General features: G+C 32.7%; 1 protein-coding gene across 1 annotated transcript; it reads left to right on the plus strand.

Moving 5' to 3' along the window:
* Positions 1-13006: 13006 nt before the first annotated feature.
* On the plus strand, positions 13007-13550 carry LOC123890240. Its single transcript, XM_045939805.1, has one exon. The coding sequence runs from the start codon at positions 13100-13102 to the stop codon at positions 13406-13408; it is 309 nt and encodes a 102-aa protein (XP_045795761.1). The 5' UTR covers positions 13007-13099; the 3' UTR covers positions 13409-13550.
* Positions 13551-20868: the final 7318 nt, after the last annotated feature.

Here is a 20868-nt window from a genome sequence, read left to right on the forward strand (position 1 = left end):
TGAGGTAATTTATTTATCCGATCGCTATTTAATGGGTCTAACTTAACTAAAGAAAATATAATAAGATTATATGACTTTAGAAGCAAGTATTGGGTCATTCCATGTGATGGATTAGAATAAGTGTTATTCACCCAATAGAAAGGATATGAGAGTTGTATGAGATACAATTGGAAAGGAGTTTCCTACCTAAATAACTAAGTTTTGTGTAATCAGCCCAACGCTGACTTAAAACGAAGTGAAATATGGATCTCATTCTCACTAGAAAATCTTCCAACGGGATTTTCCGAATCAAATGTCGAGGGTCATTTGTTTTGAGTAAAATAGTGAGAGAGCGTATTTAATTAAAGACCAAATTAAATATGATTTAGTCATAATATCTTACATATCTTTGTAATTAGAATTTCGAAATACAATACATATTAAGTTGTCCTTATGAAGGACAAGATTTTCAGAAAGGAGTTTCTGTATTGGTACAAATTGAGAATTGTTCTCAAATGCGAGAAAACTATAAGTCTTGAACTATAAACTGTGAACAACCTACCATAACTAGATTGAAAAGGGATACTTGTTAGAAGCATCAAGTTGACGTCTAGATATAGAATATATAATAAATGATGTGATCATTTAATCTCAAGTAAGATCCTTTTGAAAGAACTTTAGAGTATGATAAATTTCTCAATGGATCAAAAGTTGGTCATAGGATCAATCTAACAAATTATAATGGAATAGATATAGACAAAATTGTTTTGAATATCTACCGGAATTTGTTGAGTTGAATGAGAATTAATTTGCACTATCAAAGATTTGAGATATAATATAAATAAGATTTATATTCCTCTTATTTGAATAGTACAAAATGGTTGTCAAAGTAGAACGGCTATGGTTAGACCATTAAATAAAAATGACGTAAATAGTTCTTGGAAGAGTCAAACCAAAAGTATGAAGTGAGACTTCAATAATGCACATATTGTTATAGAAAGTCAAAATTTCTATTTCTACATCAAAAGTATATGATACAAGATGTTGAATCTCAATTTTTCGAAAATAGAGATGCTTAAAGAATTAGAACATTGGCTATAATTTTAAGTCAACCCATATCTAGAATGAAAATTGTTTCATTGATAATGAGAGCTTATGCAATGACTTAAAATCGAGTTTGAAATGGAACACAATAATTGTTATTGAATTCCATCTAGTAATAGAAGTAGCAATTGTATATCTTGTATTGACAATATATGAATTGTAGCCTTAAATGATAAGACAAGTAATGGTCCTATCATTTAAGCAAAGTTTTCTATACTATTACTCCAAGTCAAGTAATGGACTAGGGTTCCATGGTCTTGATAGGGTTATCTATAACAATCGTGATAAGAGCCAAATATGATTTGGACCTTAAATATATCAAGAGCATTGTTGTTTAGTACAAATATTCGATGTGTCAATAAAATAACGCATGACCTATTTGAACAATATACATAAGATGTATGTCGACCACTAAACATATTTTGTATATTGAGTTTATTTTACTTCATTAACATTGATGATTAAAATCATTAGATGTTGGTAGGTGTATGACACCAATTAGAAATCTTTGAATTTGTCAAAGAAATTCAACAATGAAGAAAATAGAACTCGACAAAAGTATTTAAGTTATATGAATGAGTCATATCAGTAAATACTTAATTAAAAGACTATAATAACTATTTTATCACATCATGTTTGACATGATTTAAGGATAGTTTAATTATATATTGACTCTTTCTATAAATCTCTTTACTTATAATTAATCTTCACCCACAATTAGTTCCCTTTTAAAATGATCATAAAGACACCATATGCGATATGGAGGTAAGAGTACCAAGTTTGTCTTTATGAGAATTTTGGATTAAAATTTATTAGATAAATCTAATTCCAAATGAATGAATGAATAAGTGGAAATATCCTAAAGAAAGGGATATTGGTCCTATATCACTCTTAAGGACAAAAGGTTGTTTTGTTGCTAGGTTTGAAACATTCCTCTAGTGGGAGTGTGTCTCTAAAAGAGACAGTGGGAGTGATATAGAACTTGAATAAATTCAAGTACCACAAAACATATTTATTTAAAAGGGAATGCAAACCGGTTCCTCAAGGTTGTTGAAGAACCATTGTTTTAAAGTTGCACAAATCCAAGATAAGTCTAACATATCACATATGGCTACAAGGTATGGTTTTATCATGACTCAGCAATGTGATATGATTCTCATGGAAGATGAGTCTTTGACTTTCTAAAAGGTCGTAAGACGATCTAGATTATGAGAAGTGGCTAAATGCCATGAAATCTCATACAGAATCCATATACACTAACCTTATGTAGATAATGGTTATGTCTTCAAGATGAGTAAGACTCATACGATGAAAGTGAGTATTCTTTTTGAACACTGATATGGATGGTATTAAGAATACCTTATAATATTTGATTGCTTCTGCTAAATGTTGTACTACATGTTTTGGTAGATGGATAACAAAGTTGCATTCCTTAATTGGAATGACCTCATATATATGCGTTGGACATATACGTAAGGGTTTTGTTGATCCAAATGATGCTAGAAAGGTATATAACTTGTAGCTATCTAATTTTGATTAGATAGAGTTCTCAGAAAATTAAATTATTGTTTGTTCCTTTTATGAAGTTTTATGAAAACAAATTAACAAGGACAAACCTATCTAACTTTGATTAGATCGAATAAATTTGAATATTTGTTCCTTTTGAAAGTTTTGTGGAAAACAAATGAAGGACAAATATAAATCTTGTGCATACAAAGTTTTAGTGGGAGTGATAATATCTGATATCATATTAATCATCAAGACATTTTTCTTATACATGTGAGACATGACTAAGAAAATAACTCTTGATGAAACACTTAGGCAAGAATTCCTAAAGAGTTAGGAATAACCTATGTACCAAAATTGAAATTAGTGTTTGACACTAACTTACCTTCAAGAATATCCCTAAGGACCTTAAAGGAACTAAGGTCTATTTCTTGAAATAGATAGGTATGGGAAGGATCATTATAAGGAAGTTATAATGAAGGAAGTTTCCATACCAATGTATTGTATATCATGGCTGAATACAAGCATTGAAAGCTATAAGATAAGCTTCGTAATATGTTTGTTTCAGTTAAATAAGTTGAGTATTTAAGATTGGATCGTTTGGCTCATGATTGAGCTAAAGATATGTTTCCGGTGTTACAAGTCACATTAATGACATTAGTGATGGTAATAGTTTAATCTTGCAAGAACACTTGAAAATAGATCTCACCGACGATTCATGAATATACTTAGACACATATATATTTCGATAGAGATCGAAATAGAACGTTGGAAGATACGTAAGATACCAACATAGGAAATAGTTCCTTATCCACTAACAAAGCCTCTTGCGCAGTTGAAGCGTGATGGGCATACTAAGTCTATAGGTATTAAGAGAAACCTAGATTGGCTTTAGTGCTAGTGGGAGATTGTTGGAGTAAGCCCTAAGAGCCAATCTATTTTCATAGTATTTGCTTTAGGAGTTTGAATATAAATATGGCATTTCTTTATTATATTTGTAAGGTTGCAAAATAATGAAGTCCCTAGAATAGAAAGTCCGTTTAATAATTAAGTGTGACTTAATCATGAGATAATATTAAACATAAGGACACTATTCTTAAAGTATCCGTAGTCGAGCTTTAAGGTAAAGGGGATAACCTTAAAGCATAAAGACTATTATGAAGATAGACTGATGATCACATCTCATGGATCATGGGATAAGGAGTTATCAAGTCTTGACGTAGGTATAAATATTAGGAGTAATATTTATACTGGATTGACCCGCTATGAGAGTACTACATGCAAAGTTATGCAAAGTGTCATAAGTTACTCTCATGGTGATAATGGTGTAAACCGCCCTTAGACCTGAAACCACTTTGTACCCTAGATGTGGAGTCAAGTACTTTGTTGCTGATCTAACGTTATCCGTAACAGGATAACCATAAAGGCAGTTGATGGGTACTTCACAAAGCATGCTGAGGGACAGTAGTGACCTAGATGGAATTTGCCAATCCTGCATAACAGGATAAATGTCATGGGCCCAATATTGAACTGGACAAAGATGACACCAAGTATGTTTTGTGTTCAATATAGACATAAAGGGCAAAGGGGTAATTATACACACTGATATTATCACAAGAGGTTATGTTTAGATCACATGTTAATTTCTCGTAACTTGAGTAGCAGTGATGTGTTGCTAGATACCGCTCACTGTTTATTGTAATAAATAGTGATTTATTATAATTGTCAATGTTACGGAAACCTACAGGGTCACACACATAAGAACAATCTAGTGAGATTGGAACACCGTAAGGTACGGTGCACCTTGGAGAAATAAGGAAATATGATAAGGGTATTATGGTAATTAAAATGAGCATTACATCATATGGTATGATGTAGCAAGAAGGGGGTGCAAATATGTACTAGACATATTTACATGAGAATGGCGCCCACTATAGCCCATTTAGTTAAAAGGGCTTTAGTGTAATTTTGCCATGGCAAGTGGTTCTATAAATAGAACCCTTGTGGTAAGGAGAAAAAGTTACACACTTTTGTTACTCATTCTCATGAGCCTTTGTTCTCTCCTCTCTTGAGAAACCCTAATCACCTTTCTAGAGTTTTTGTGAAAAACCCTAATCCTTATTTTGTGCCTCCTTTCTCCTAACCCTTCAAACCATTGGAGCTAGCACTCCATTGAAGGTTGTTGTTCGTGTGGACTGGCTAGAGGCGTTATACCTTTAACGCTTGTGATCAAATTCGTTGGTGACTTGGTGGTGACCTTGTTCGTGACGGTTCGAGGTTCTTGTTCGTGACCTTGTTCGTGATTCGAAGTGTTCGATAGCCGTTCGTGATTTAAAGGGAGTTTTCGAACCAAAAGGTAAAACTCTAAACACAATTCATGACCATTCGTAAGGATCACAAAAGGAAAATTTTAAAATTCCGCTGCTTTTATCGTATCAATTTTCCTTCAAAAGCAGCACTCCATCGCTAGCCAAGTTGCTTTGTAGAGTACGCACGCCTCAGCCAGGGAAGGATCAAGACAACCTGGGAGTTCCCACGTCGCAGCAGCCACCAGGTAGCCATCGGAGTCACGACAAACCGCACCTAATCCCCATCTCCCCGTTCTGGCCAGGTTAGCATCGAAGTTAATTTTAATAACATCGGGGTTAGGCCGGTTCCAGCGATTCATCGTGGTAGTATGTATGTCAGGTTGTTGATTGTTGTTATGATTGTAGAATGACGAGACTCTAGCGTCTTACTGTGTTGTTCGTGTGTAGTTGTCATGTTAGCTTGTTGGTACTCTCTGATACTAGTAGAAGCGTTGTTAATGACCCAGATTTCTTCATAGTCTTTGTCTTCAAAAACTTTTTGGTTGCGGGTATACCAAATACCATAGGTAATAGCGGCCACATAACTAAGGTCTTCGTCATTAAGATTGTTGATAGTGTAAATTAGCCAGTCAATGAAATTCCCTTGTCTTTCATCAAATCGAATTCCTAGCTTGGAACTAAACCAAACTCTAGAAACCTGCTGACAGTGCATAAAAGTATGATTAATTGTCTCCGCCCTCTGAAGGCATCGAGGACACTGAATAAGGTATTGAATTCCACGTTTACTAAGTTCACTTCGAACTGGGAGAGCTTGTTGGATAATTCTCCACAGTAAAACTTTATGTCTAGGTATTGTTGGAAGAGTCCAAAGCCTTTTCCACACTTTGTAGTTCGGGTCTGAGTGAGTAGAGCCGGGGGTTTCAGCATTCTTCCAGCTCCTTAGGAGGTTATACCCAGACTTAACTGAGTAAATCCCCTCTTTAGTATGGGGCCACATGAGGTGGTCTTCAATGGGTTCAAGGATTAGGGGGGTTTGCTTGATTAGTTCACCTTCAAAAGGGAGAAAAGCTTGATCAATGAGGCTAAAGTTCCAGCATTTAATAGGGTCAGATGAAATGAGGTCTGTGACTTTAGATATATTATAGCCATTGTTCCGAGGAGTGAGAATCTTGTACCCATTCTGAAGGGAAACCCAATTGCCTTCCCAAATGTCGATGGACCTTCCGTCACCAACTTTCCAACAACTACCCTTCTTGATGATCCTTATGGCTTGATGAATGCTTTGCCAAGCATAACTAGTATTTTTCCCTGGTTGAGAGTGCAAAATGTTAGTAGTAGGGTAATACTTGGCTTTTAGGCAAAGACTCAAGAGAGAATCAGGATCAGTTTGAAGTCTCCAAACTTGTTTGGCCAGCATGGCCATGTTGAACATGTGCATGTCTCTGAATCCCAGTCCACCCTCAAACTTGGCTTTAAAAAGTTCACTTCTAGCTTTACAGTGAATTTTGTGTTGTCCTTCTTTACTACCCCACCAAAATCTGCAGATGGCCTTTTCAATTTTCTCACACATAGTCTTAGGTAGCAAGAAACAACTTATAGTGTATGTGGGTAGCGCCTGGATCACAGCACTGATGAGGATTCCTCTACCGGCAAAGGAAAGATGTTTTTCCTTCCATCCTTTAAGCTTATTTCTGATTCTTTCCATAATAAAATTAAAAACTGCCTGTTTAGAGTGCCCAATTTGAGTAGGCATGCCCAAGTATTTGGTGATGTTGTTCGTGATAGGAAACGGTAAAATCTCTTGAAAGCTGTTTTTGATACTTTGATGTATATTGGGGCTGAAGGTCATCTCAGACTTGTCCATGTTTATTTTTTGCCCAGAAATTCTTTGGTATTCTTCAAAAACATCCTTTAGATGGGTAGCTTCTTCTTGATTAGCTTTACAAAAGATAATGCTATCGTCTGCAAAAAATAAGTGAGAGATCTTAGGAGCATTCCGAACTAAGGCTATACCATTGATAAAGGATTGGTCTTGTTTAGAAGTGATCATTCTAGATAAAACATCGGCACATAGAATAAAGAGATATGGGGAAAGGGGGTCGCCTTGTCTGAATCCCCTATAGGGACTAAACTTGGGAGATGGCTGGCCATTGACCAATACAGAAAAAGACACGGTAGAGACACACCTCATAATAGTTTGGACTAATCTGCTAGGAAAGCCCATAGTAGTGAGGGTAGCTTTAATAAAGGGCCATTCTAGCCGGTCGTAAGCCTTAGCCATATCCAGCTTAATACCAACATAACCTTTCTTCTTGTTTTTATTGTGTTTAAGATGATGGAACGTTTCAAAAGCAATCAAAATATTATCAGTTATAAGTCTACCGGACAGAAATGCACTTTGTTGAGGGCTAATCACCTCTGGCAAAACACTTTTTATTCTATTGGCAATGGTTTTAGTAATGATTTTTAAAATAACGTTACATAGAGCAATGGGTCTATAATCAGCAGGAGTGATAGGATTTTTATTTTTAGGAATAAGACAAATAAAAGAGTCATTGTAGGGTTCAGGGTTACCACCATTGTTAAGTATGTTGAGCACCGTTTGAGTGATCTCCCCCCCTATTGTGTCCCAGTAAGCTTGATAGAATTTAGCATTCAGACCATCTGGACCAGGGGCTGCATTGCTTTTTAGCTGGTGAGTAGCAAATGATACCTCTGCAGCTGTGAAGTCTTCACTTAGATATTCCTGCATCTGAGGTTGAACTCTATTGGCCATAATGTTGATGGTATCTTGCATATTAGTAGGATTAGAGGAGGTGAATAGATTAGTGAAGTAATTCTGAAACACCAGCTGAATATCTTTATTATAAGTCTTATTAGTTCCATGTATATCCTGAATAACGTTGATTTTATTCTTCCGCTGTCTTTGGGTGGCTTTAAAATGAAAGAATTTGGAGTTCTTATCCCCATGTTGTAACCAGTTTGCTTTTGCCCTTTGTGCCCACCATTGTTCCTCTTTGAATAAGAGAGCATCCATCTTTGTCTCCAACTGTTTAATCTGATTGATATTGTCTCTATCAGGGGGCTTAGCCTTTAGATCCAGAATCTTGGCCTGAGTGGATTTAATTTCCTTAGGGATGTGGCCATAAGTTGAAGTGCCCCAATGATAAACTTTATTCAAAACTAAATGCAGTTTGGTTTTAGTCTCCTCATTATCCTGGCTCCAAATATCTTTAATCACCTGTAAGCAAGCAGGGTCTTGGATCCAGATGTTTTCAAATCTTTTGATAATAGTCTTAGAGTGCGAGTCGTCCCTGAAATCATGGTTAGTGCCGAAAACTAGCAATATAGGATTATGATCAGAAGTATAGTTCAAAAGGTGGTAATTAGTGCATCTAGGGAACTTAGAGACCCAAGATGAGGTGGCACAAAACCTATCAAGTCTTTCCTTGATATGAGAATCATTCACTTGGTTGTTAGTCCAAGTAAACTTATCCCCTTGGTATCCTAAGTCCAGCAGGTCACAGTTATTAAGAGTGTTATGAAATAAGTTAGAATTGTTATCATGGATGTTTCTACCTCCTTGTTTTTCAGAAGGATTAAGAATCAAGTTAAAATCACCAAATAAAAGCCAATTTTCATGGAAATTAGTGTTAGACAGAGCAGAAATAAGGTCACATGTCATAGGCTTCTGTTGTTGTTTGGAGTAACCGTAGATTCCGGTTGCTCTCCAACTAGAAAAAGTATCACCACAATCCACATAACAATCAATCATTCTTTCATTATTACCAATGATATTAAGATTTACATCATTAGACCAGAAAATAGCTAAACCTCCCCCCTATTCCCGTTAGACATTGTACAATCAACAAAAAAATGGTTAGGGAGACTGTTACCAAAAGAATTGGCTTTGAGGAAAAATTCAGAACTGTTGAGTTTAGTTTCCATTAAAAACACAATATTAGGATGGTGAACATGAATGAGCTGCTTGAGGGCTCTAACTGCAGAGGGTTTCCCAAGGCCTCTACAGTTCCAAGATAAGAGCTTCATTGTCCTTGGCTAACCTTATCTTCAAGGTTAGCCTGTGTAGTAAGAATGTGTGAGGTGGTTTCTGATACGGCTTGAAGCTGGTGGGTTCCTTGAGTTCTCTGGAACTTTCTCTTAGCTGTAGTAGAAGTTTGTATGAGAGTGTTTATAGATGCTGATGTGGTTGTTTCCTTAGGTTCAGAGTTATACTTGTATGCTGCTGGCTCTGTTTCCTCATCTTCTGCTTCAAGAGTCATCTTGGCCATCATGTCTAGCATAGCTTTAGGGATGGGGCTGAACTGCCCCCCACTGACAGATTGCATAGGGTTGCTATTAAACCGTTTATCCCTCTTGTCATTGACACGTTTTCCATATACATTGGATCTCAGCCATGGTCCCCTTGTATTAACGCTTCCCTCTGGTAATGACTGATCGGTATTGCATTTGTCCTCATTATGACCAACTATTCCACAAGTGAAGCAGAACATAGGAATGTTTTCATATCTGAAATCAACCCATGTGATTCCATCTTTAGGGTTGCCAATGAACATGCCAGGTCTAATGGGTTCTTCCACATTCAGATGCACTTTGATTTTCACGATTCTAGCTTGTTGTGGGTAATCATAAAGAGCAGAATCCTCCACTTTACCCAGCTGAGAGCCAATATGTTTACCCATAGTGACAGTTTTGCAATGAATCGGTAGTCCCCAAATTTGAATCCACACTGGTACCTGTTTGAAATCGATGTCGGAATGGTTGAGTTTTCTGTCCCATGTGTGCACCATAAACCAACTGTTCCGTATTAGCCAAGGATTCCCTTTCACTGCCCTTTGAATATCATGATCGTTCTCCATGGTAATATGATATAATCCCCCTTCAGTTTCAGTGATTGTGAAGCCCTTAGGATTGCCCCATATACCTAGCAAAGTATTTTGGATGATAGATTTTATGATAGGCTTATTAGATTGAAGTTTACCTATTAAGCTGTTTTTGCAATTTTTAACACCTTCTCTGATATGTTCTTCTTTATACATGCAGAATGGATCTTCTCTTGGACTTGAAGGGGTAGTGTTATTGAAATGCATCTCTGATTGTCTTCTTGGTGAGTAATTGTAGGATCTTTGCGGATCTTGCTTGGTATTGGGCTGTTCATGAATGTTTTCTTCTTCGGTTTGCAGGTCGGCGGGACAATAAGGAAGATAAGCACTTTCTTCATGATGCATTATGGTTGGAATAGGACCCATGAATTCCGGTATGTTGATGGAGATACTGGTTTGATTAGGCTGAGGAGTAATGGTTCTTTGAATCTTGCTTGGGCGATGGCTAGCAGTTTCAGTGGGGGAGAAGTTGCTGGTTTGATGGTTATTTTCATGGATGAGTCTTTTGTTGAGAGGAGTTTCCATTGGAGAAGCCATTAAAAGGGAATAAGAAGATGCAAAAGGAATAGCAAGGAGGGGAAGCAGATATCGAGGCACAAAACTAGAAAAACCACACAAAGGGGAAACAAAATCGTCACGGGACGCAAGCAAAGATCTTCACTAACCTTAGAGGGAGATCACTAAGGAGAGGAGTACAAAAGAAGGTGGAAGATCAAGGAAACAGTGAGAAAGATGAAACTGAAGGATGAATCTTGGAGAGTGATCTTGGATGAATCTTGGAGCCTTTTCTCGCACGTCCTATTTTTACTCATCCGCTACCTACGAGTTTCTTGGGTGCCCTATTTTTACTCATCTGCTACTTAAGTAGCGGATGGTGTTTTATATTTATATTACAAACTAAGTTCAAATCATCCAAAACAAATTATTTATATTTATTTTTAATTTTAATTTTTTCGGGCTTGCGAGATGCCTGTGGCCCATTCGGGCTAGCCCATATTTTAATCGGGCTTTGTCGGGCCGGACAAAAAAGCCCGAAAATAATTCGGGCTAGAATTTTCAAGACCCGAGCCCGAGAAAAAATCGGGCTTGGCGGGCCGGCCAATTCGAACTGGCCCATTTTGACAGCTCCACTTGTGATGGGGGGCTTTGCTATGATTGTTTATAAGCAATGTCCTACTCAAATTAGACGATTCGGTAAGTCAGATATATACTAATACATGTCTCTAACAACTGAGTTCACAAAAACATATTATAAAACATGTTTTTTTTTTATCAAATATTATAAAACATGTTATATTCTTTATTTAGCGAAGATGTATATTCTTCACAGGAAGAGAGCGATATATTATATCTGATGCTTCCAATTTTTAGGAAAAGAATTTCACTCACTCATTCACTATATGTCTTGTGCAAATTCGTTTCACACCTCTAAAATAGTAGCATATTTATTAAGCAACAGGTATCATGAATTTTGGCTTTTAATTACAAGAGGACGGAAGTTCAAAAAGAAAATTAAATCTATATCAATGTATAAAGATGATATAAAAGCCAATTATAAAAAAATTTCATAATACCAATAATATCCTTAACTTTTTATTTTGAGCAGCAAAAATCTTTTATTAACAAACTCACGATAACATAAGGTATTTTCTTTTAGCAGCAAAAATCTTTTATTAACAAATTCATCATAACATAAGACAGTTTTTTTTACATAAGTTTATATTATTGACCGTTAAACACATAGTGGCACAGAACACGTCTGTCTCGCCGCTAGTATTAAATAATAGGAGTATAGACTCAACTAGTCTCGGACATTCAACTTATTCATTTTTGAGATAGAATTTCTAGTCACTAAACTACTTAACCAAATATTTTTAACCATATAATAAAAATAAATTATAAACTCATATTGAGCATATGTTTAACATCACGGTGAGTATATTAGAATCACGATAATTCACGATAGATTACCGTAATTTTAACATATTCATTGTGGTACCAAACTACACTGTATATGTCATACAACCCTTTTAGTATTAAAAAGTCCAATTTTTGTATAGACATAATACATTGGTACAAAATAATACTTTTTTTTAACAGGCAAAATAATACAGTACATTAGGGGAAAAAGTATTGTATTGCAAAGTACTTTATAACGAATATGTATCTTTAGCTAGCCTACCATTTCTATAAGAGAAAATTAGAATCAGCCACATATTCTTGAGTATAATGTATTAATTGATCATAGTAGCTTCTAGAGTTAGAAGAAGAATGAATAAATGAGGTCCATTAATTAGTTCCACTAAAAAATCTTGCTTGCTTTCATCATGTGATTATGATTATGAGTGGTTTATAGTAACAAAACCAACTTAAAAAAAAAGTCGGTTTGAAAGGCAAACCTACCTTTCAAATTTTCGTGATGTGTATGTTTACTTATCATCGGTTATTAATTATTATCACGCATATATATAAGAAGTCCAAATACTTTTCTTTCCAAATGACGACCCAAGCTTGGGACTTCACCTAACATGTGTGTTGGATTTAAAGAATAGCAATAATGTAATTCATCATGTATTAAAAATTATATATTCTATTATGTCAATATTATTATTCATATTAATTTGGAAAAATTCACAATAATTTTGCTTGACAGAGATTTCCAATTATAAAATTCAGTTCATGGCGGCTCTTTGTCGTGTTCAAGGGACGATGATTCCTAATACATTTTTGAGATTCCAAAAACTTTTCTATAACTTAGTAGTTTTAATCAATTATTTATTTAGATTTATTATATAAAAAAATAATTATCTACATCCGTTGTCTTAAATCTTATCTTTTTTTTCCTGACGAAAGAGGAGTATATCCATTTATCTTTTAATAAACGGATATTTTTCATTATTTACTCCTCATTACTTTTCATTATTTAAGTTTTCACATGATATTTTAATGAACTGAGTTAAGTTCATGGGATCTCTGACTCTATTATTATCTATATAGAAAAATTATACCATCCAATAGTAAAAAACAGAAAAAACACTAAAATTATTATTGTAAACATCGACAAAGAAAAAATAGAGTACATTAACACCCTTCTCCAAGAAAAACCTTCCTTGTTTCACAAGCCACCAAATTGGAAAAGTTAAGAACCTTCTTTTTTTTCTTCTTTTTTTTCCCTATCTCTATATAAATACACCTCTTCACCTAACCACTTTTACTAACAAAATTAGATACACCTAAAAAACCTTTTTCTCTATTTTGCAACAAACCAAAACAATCAAATTCTTGTTCAACTCTTTCATGGCTGGTCTTCAACAATACAACTTTTTTCCCACTGATCTTTTCTACCCTCGTCCACAACCTCAACAATCTACGGCGTCTCCAACCGTGCTTCCAATCAAAACTCCAAACACTGAAGATCTTCCTCAGACTCAGCAGCAGCAACAACAACCAGCTACGAACATGATCAAAGCTACCCCTTCTACTTCTTCTTTGGTTTATACTCACAAGACACAATCTTTTGGAGTTTTTGATAATAATAACACATCAAAATTGTCAACAAACCCGTTTTCTTTGATGGTTTGGATGGATCAAGAGGATCAAGAATAGAACTTAAGAGTTATGATTATGTTTTAGACTATGTAAATTACTTAAGGGTTTTAACTTTCATCTTCTTTTACCCTTTTTCAATTTTCATGTTACTTGTAGAAGATGGAAATCAATAAAATTTATAGCTTATGATTTTCTTCAAGTCTATGCTTCTTTTTTTTCTTTTTTTTTTTAATATTTTTTGTCTATTTTGCAATTCCTAAAATATTTTCCCTAATTAACAAATCCGATTAAAGATTGGTGAATGGTAAATTGAGTTTGGTTTATGTAACATGAAAGGTAATGAGTTCTAATCTAATTAACAAAACGAATTAAAGAGTGTGAAATTGTTCAATTATTTGATTTTTTTTCTTAAGTTTTAATATTCTTCATTATTTTTTTGTCTAATTTTCATTAAAAGTTTAGTTGCACCAAACAAAAACAAAGTGAGTCTCTTCTAATTTAACTAAATTCTTACGAACTTTGAATTAAGCATGCATTAGCATTAAAACTTGTGATACAAGTATTTTAAAAATTATTAATTGAAAATTAGGAGTGTCTGCAAGTCAACTATATATTGTGTTAGTGTAAAATACAAAGTCAAAATTGGTGTGTTTTTGAACATGGGCATTACATGACATCAAATAATATTCTTTGGTAACTATGGAAAAATAAAATAAAATAAGAGCAAAACAAAATTCAATGTAGAAGAACATGGCAAGCTTCACGGCGTGCAACATACGCAGGGGGGACTATTTCTAGAATAGAATTCATTGCGAATATACAACGAATATGCTTCTGTCCTATAAGGTTAATATTATTTATTTTTTAATAATAAAACTATATATTAATTCCAATTTATATGTATAAACTCATGAATCATGATGCACCTGTTACATAATCATCAAAACAATAGACTAGGTTAAGACCAAAATAATTAATTACTGTAGGATTTTAGTGTGTAAAACGAATGTGTACAAGAGATAGTGAGATTCTTTTCACAAAAAGTTAGAAGCATCAACTATAATATACCCGTCCAGTCCTCTTCCTATAAAGAATATGCATCTTTGCTAAATAAAGAGTAATATACTTTACGATATAAATTAGGTGAGATTTACAATGGATCACCTCCAAGTATATATAGACTAATACTTAAAAATTATTAGAAATTCTATTTAACAATGTATTGTTCCAAATAATAATAAGTGGTCATGTTCTTGAGCATGTGGTCGGGAGTTCGATTTATGGTTTATGTATATGGAGAAAATTCGGTTGAAAGGAGAAAACTCATCTATGTGCCCCACAGATTCCCCAACGAAAATTAATCATCCTTCATCGATAATGATGGTGGAAATTTCGTACCAATATCAGAAATTATAATAGGGGTCAACAATATACTCTTTATAGTAGAAGTAAAAAAAATTATGGCTCATTGTTTTTATGATTTAGTTGATCAATACAAACTATTATATGCATATGTGTTTAATTTCATTATTTTAATCAAACTCGTATCAATTAAAAGTAATTATTTAACTCGTAAAAATAAGGAGAATTATTAACTTCTATTTCTAAGAAATGATGTATGTTATCATTAGACTTTTAAATATTTTAAATATTGGCTCCCAATTAAGAATGGCAATATAACACATATTTGTGGGTGTACCCGCCCGGCCCACACCAATTTTGACGAGAAAAAATCGAATTGATTGAGTTTAGATTTTAAAAGACGGGTGTGGGACAAGTACCGCTAACTAACAAAAACCAACTAATTGAAAAAAGTCGGTGTGAAAGGCAAACCTACCTTTCCAATTTTCGCGGTGTATGTCTACTTATCAACATCACTGATCAATTATTTATTTTGATCAGTTATTAATTATTATCACGCATAATAAGAGGAGTCTCAACCAAAAAATAATAATTTGCTTACTAATCACCCAAGTTTGGGACCACACCTGACATATGTGTTGGATTTAAAGAATAGTAATATTATAATTTTTTATAAGCAATAGTAATAATAATTGATTATGTATTAAAAATTATATATTCTATTATGTCAAGATTAATCGTGGTTAAATTAATCTGACATAATTTACATAATTTTATTGACAGGGATTTCAAATTATAAACAAAGTTTTCATGGCAGCGATTTGTCGTGCTCAAGGGACGACGATTCCTTATTAAAATTTTAAGATTCCAAAAACTTTGCAAACATTTCTCATGGACGCTTAACAGGCTGTTGAGATTTACAATAATATTATGAAACAAAATTAAAAATTAAAAATTAAAAATTTATTCGTACAAATATAACTAACTTTTTTGCAAAAATGTTGACTGTTGTCTTTCTACCAAAAAAAAGACTGTTGTCTTTCAATTTTCAATACAACGTTAATTATTATTTATCAATTGTACCATATAATTAAATGTAAACACACATATATATGATAAGGGTGCTTTAATAAAAAATAATCATCTTCTTATAAAAAATTAATAATATTGGTGATTGACGCTGAACTTGGTAGGAAGGATTGATGACTTTGTGTAATTACATGTTATCTTAGTCATTTCAAGTCACATTTAGGGTCTTTGTGATGCTTTTTAGCCATAAAATAAGATGAAATTACATAGTAAAGGAGATTACTTGATTTGCAAGAAATAGGAAGGAAAATTGGAAGTTTTGAAGTTTCTACTGCACGTGGCGCGGGGGTTGTCTGCGGGGGCACAATTACTTGGATTTTAAGAAGTGTGAAGCCTTTTGGTTCGGATTGCTGCGCGTGGCGGAAACCTGATAACAGGTGGCCCAACGGATCGTGAAGAGGCTCTGATACCATCTTAGAATTGAGTATTGGACCTAACTCAACCCTATAAACCGGCTTGTAAGGTGAGGACTTCTTAACACGCAGCTTGTTGAAGTTCTTACTGTGCGTGGCGCAGATTCTGGTTGGTTGGCATGCTTGTGGCGTAGTGGATCTGGCGCTTGGCACGATCTTGAAAGCTTATATAATGAAAGCTCATTTTATGTTAAAAGGTTTGGATTTTTTGGAGAAGAGAAGAAACTGATATTTGGATGACCTTTGAAGATTGGAGCTAGATTTCCTTGATCTTTGAGAGAAGATTGATCAAATTCCTAACCAATTCTCACCATGCATGCATCTCCAACTGTGATCTTGATGGAGTTGTCTCTAATCACTATGGAGAACTAAACCTCCTTAAGGTTGGGTCTAGATTAGGAATTCAACTATGAATTTCTGTGTGTAATCTCTACTTTAACGTAATGGATTCCTCTTTTACAAGTGTTATGCAATAAATTGTATTCTTAATGCTTTCTACGTACTCTTGATCAAAGTTTGAATTGATTTTGGATTTCAATTGTTATGAGAATATGCATTGAAATTGGACCTAATTTCATTGAGCATTGGTTGATTCTTTAGAGACCTTGAATTAATTAGTGCAATTAAAGGATTAACAAGCTTAATTGTCTCCATCTATAGTTTCTAGCAAGAGATTGGGAATCTATGAATGATGGTGAGGATGAATCAAAGAAGACATCGGTGTTCATCACCATAGTTAGGGTCCGTTTCGCCTTACTTTTTTTAAGCTCATGCAAAAAACTTATGCAATATAAATTAAGTTTTATGTTATTTTATAAGTTCACACTAGTAAAAATTGTAATTTTATAAGCTATTTTATCATAAACTACCTTGACAAACTTATAATAATATATAAAAATTACATAAGTTGTTTGCATAAGCTCTAAATAAGAGGGGAAAAAAGTCAGGCCAAACAGACTATTAATCTAATCATCACATTATATATATATATATATATATATATATATATATATATATATATATATATATATATATATATATATATAAGATAGAATAACCTTGAAAATTAAGCTGAAACTTGAGATTTGGTTGCAGGTTCAAAGCAAGAAGAGATAGAGAGCATTTGAAAAGCTTAGTGATTAAGTAGTAGTATGTGATGATAGTGTTGTTGGTTATCAATCTGTGTCATTAGCCAGAAAAGTAACAGTATTGTGGATGGATGCTGAATTACTTAAAATGGTAAGTAGTAGAAATAATTAAGAAATTGGACTGACTGCTTAAAATGGAAAAACATTATTAATCTTACTGCCTGCCACTACTACTACTGCCCAAAGTAATTGTCATGGGGACCAATTTCGTATGTAGATGCATGGAAATAGGATTGTGTGGAGTCATAAAACATGCATGTGAAAAAACTAATGGAAGCAAATAGTCACTATAATGATTGAATATATTTAATCAAAAGGAAATAAAATAGTCATTAAATCATCGTATTTTGCTAAACAATTGTTTAAACAATTGTCACTAAATCATCATATTTTGTGTAAATTATATAATCTATTGTTTCTTTATTATGTATTGAGAATTCTATTATTGTGATGTCATACTGAAAGTTGTTTTATCAAAGGACAACTTGCTCAAAGAGAAAACAACATTAGTTGAACATATAGATATAACTTACTTAATAAGGCATTGATGAAAGCAGATTTTCCAACATTAGATGAACCCTAAAGGCTTAATAGTTTTTAAATATAAAGAACATAAATAGCAAATTGGATGACAATTATCTAGACGATTACCCGTGCGATGCACGGATCTTATGCGTTGTTTTATACTATAACGTCAAAAAATTATTTGTATAAGTAGCAAATTGATTAATAGCAAAAACATTAACTATTTTGAACCAAAAATAATAAAATACACAAAATAATAAAATGAAAAAAAATTAAAATGAATAGTAACTCAAAATAATAATAATAACAATTAGTACCACTCATTAAATTAATTAATATAAGTGGGTGATGTGGCTAAATGAAAGGTTTTCATTGGTTTAAGTGAGTGATGTGGATTAGGGTTTAGATAGTCAATTGGATAACTATCTAGGATATATATATATATATATATATATATATATATATATATATATATATATATATATATAAATATATATATATATAATTCCTAGATAGTTCTCCTACTATCCATCTTAACCCTAATCCACATCACTCATTTACATCCAATTAAATCACACAATAATGCCACATCACTTCCTTATATTATATCATTTTCACCTCTATTTTTTTTGTTTCCACATCACTTCCTTATATATTTTTTCAATATAATCAATATTATAACATTCTCATCTCTATTTTTTTTTTATATTATATCAGTCTCATAATAAATAATAAAGAATTATGCTTCTCCAATTATCCAAAAATTGATGTCACAAGATGTTACAATTTTCTACATTATTATTGAATTATACCTCTCCAATTATCCAAAAATTGATGTTGTGATGTTACATTTTTCTACATTATTATAACATTTCTTAGTGACAATGAAGATGAACATGGTGTGATTCTCTTTCAATATTTATCCCATTTAAATGTCAACCGTTTTCATAGAAACAACAAAGAGTTTATAATTTAGTCACAAAAAAAAATACGAAGATATACATTATTGACTTAATTACATTATAATTTTAGAGAAGAGTGAAGGTTATGCAAAAAGTTAGGTTATGAGATTGAAATATATAATAACCATTATCATTATCATATTTCATTCAATTTTAGTGTGTCGCCTATGCGTTGCACTATTGCATTGGCTGGCACACCCCACCAAAAAAATAAATACAGTTCATTCAATTTTGATGGTCCGTACTCATTCTCTATACATATAGGTATATATATTGGTTGGAGGAAGTGATAAGTACATCACTTTTATATTATTATTATTATTATTATTATTATAATTTTCATTTTATAATACTTATTGTTACAATTTATACAAATAATTTTCAACATTATAATATAAAATACCACATAACACTTGTGCATCGCACGGGTGTGGTACTAGTTTGAGGAATTCTCATTAAGCTGGATTACAATTGATTTCTATGTTCAAACTTTTCCAATATCCAACCTAACCTTTACTACTTGAATTTCTCAAAAACATTTCTATTCAATTTGTGCTAAGTGATTGATAAAAGGTTCACTTGCCTAATATCTATCAAAGATCAGTGGGGGATCTTCTCCTTGTTTCATTGTTATATTTTGGTGAATTTATCAACTAAATCAGTTATTTTGAGAGGAGTATTTAATATTTTGTCTACATTTTTTTTATCTTTAATATAATTAGCATATAATTTTACCGAGTAAGGATCCTCTCCATTTTCTATTATTTTCATTTCTTCCATTATCAAAGTTTGTTAATGTTTTGGGATATAAAAGAGATTTCAACTCATTTAATGTCGCACATTTGCAACGGAAAATAAACAAATTTATTTATTTATACAGTCAAACATCACTCATAAGAGTTAGGATCCTCTCCATTTTTTGTTTATTCCATTTTGTCATTACTACTCCCTCCATCCTAATTTGATTGACACAGTTGACTGTTTCACGCATGCTGATGCGTAACTTTGACGATTAATATTTTTAATTGTATAATACTCCCTCCGTCCCATATTATAAGCAAAAAAAATCATTTTTTCTTGTCCCAAATTATAAGCAAAAAAAATAACTTTTATCATTTTCAAGATAAACTTTTACTTAATTTACTCTCTCTCTTCTTTTTCCCATAATCAATAACCAATAAAAACTGTTTTTACATCTTCCTATGAAACTTATTTCATATTTTACTTTTTTTAATAAGTGTGAAAATATTTTTTTGCCTATATTATGGGACGGAGGAAGTAGTAAAAATTATAAAAATTTGATATTTTGAAAATACTCATCGAGACGAATCAAACAACATCTTATATGTTAATATTTATTTTTGTTTATTAGTAGAAAAATAATGTCAAAGCAAGAAATAAGTGTTATTTCATCATGTTTTTGAAGTGAAGAATAATAATAATAATAATAATAATAATAATAATAATAATAATAATAATAAAATATTAAAAGTCTTTTTTTTGAAGTATAGGATCAAAAGAAACAAAAATTCATCAAGATAAAAAAAAATGCTATTTCAGTAAAATACTATCTTTGTTTCTTTGGCAAAATGAAAGTTTTTGAAGTACAAGATCAAAAGTCAAATTACCCGTGGATCATTCTCATATTTAAGCCAATACTAATACAATACTAACATTAGTAAAAAAAAATTAAAATATTCATTAAATAAAAGAGTATGAAGATAGACTAACTTTCTGGTGTAAGATCATTAAATATTCATTAAAATATTCATTTCTGTTGGTGGGCCTTTGTTGGGCCATTAGGATGAACTTGTCTTAATTAAGAGGGAAATGAAGAAAATATATTCAAAAAATTAGTTTTCATTTTGTAGAAGAAATTGAAGAAATTAATATAACACGAGTAAATCATAAACCTTTTCCATTTCTCTGACAGTTGAGTTCTCTCTTCAATTTTTTCAGTTGAGTTCTCTCTCTTGTAACAAAGAAATTGATTATCATTTTTCTACCAAAGAAATTGA

Source organism: Trifolium pratense, linkage group LG6, assembly GCF_020283565.1.
Source record: "Trifolium pratense cultivar HEN17-A07 linkage group LG6, ARS_RC_1.1, whole genome shotgun sequence".
Lineage (NCBI taxonomy): Eukaryota > Viridiplantae > Streptophyta > Magnoliopsida > Fabales > Fabaceae > Trifolium > Trifolium pratense.

Excerpts from the sequence above, each read along its gene's own strand:
- LOC123890240 (XM_045939805.1), top strand. The coding sequence starts at position 13,100 with ATGGCTGGTCTTCAACAATACAACTTTTTTCCCACTGATCTTTTCTAC.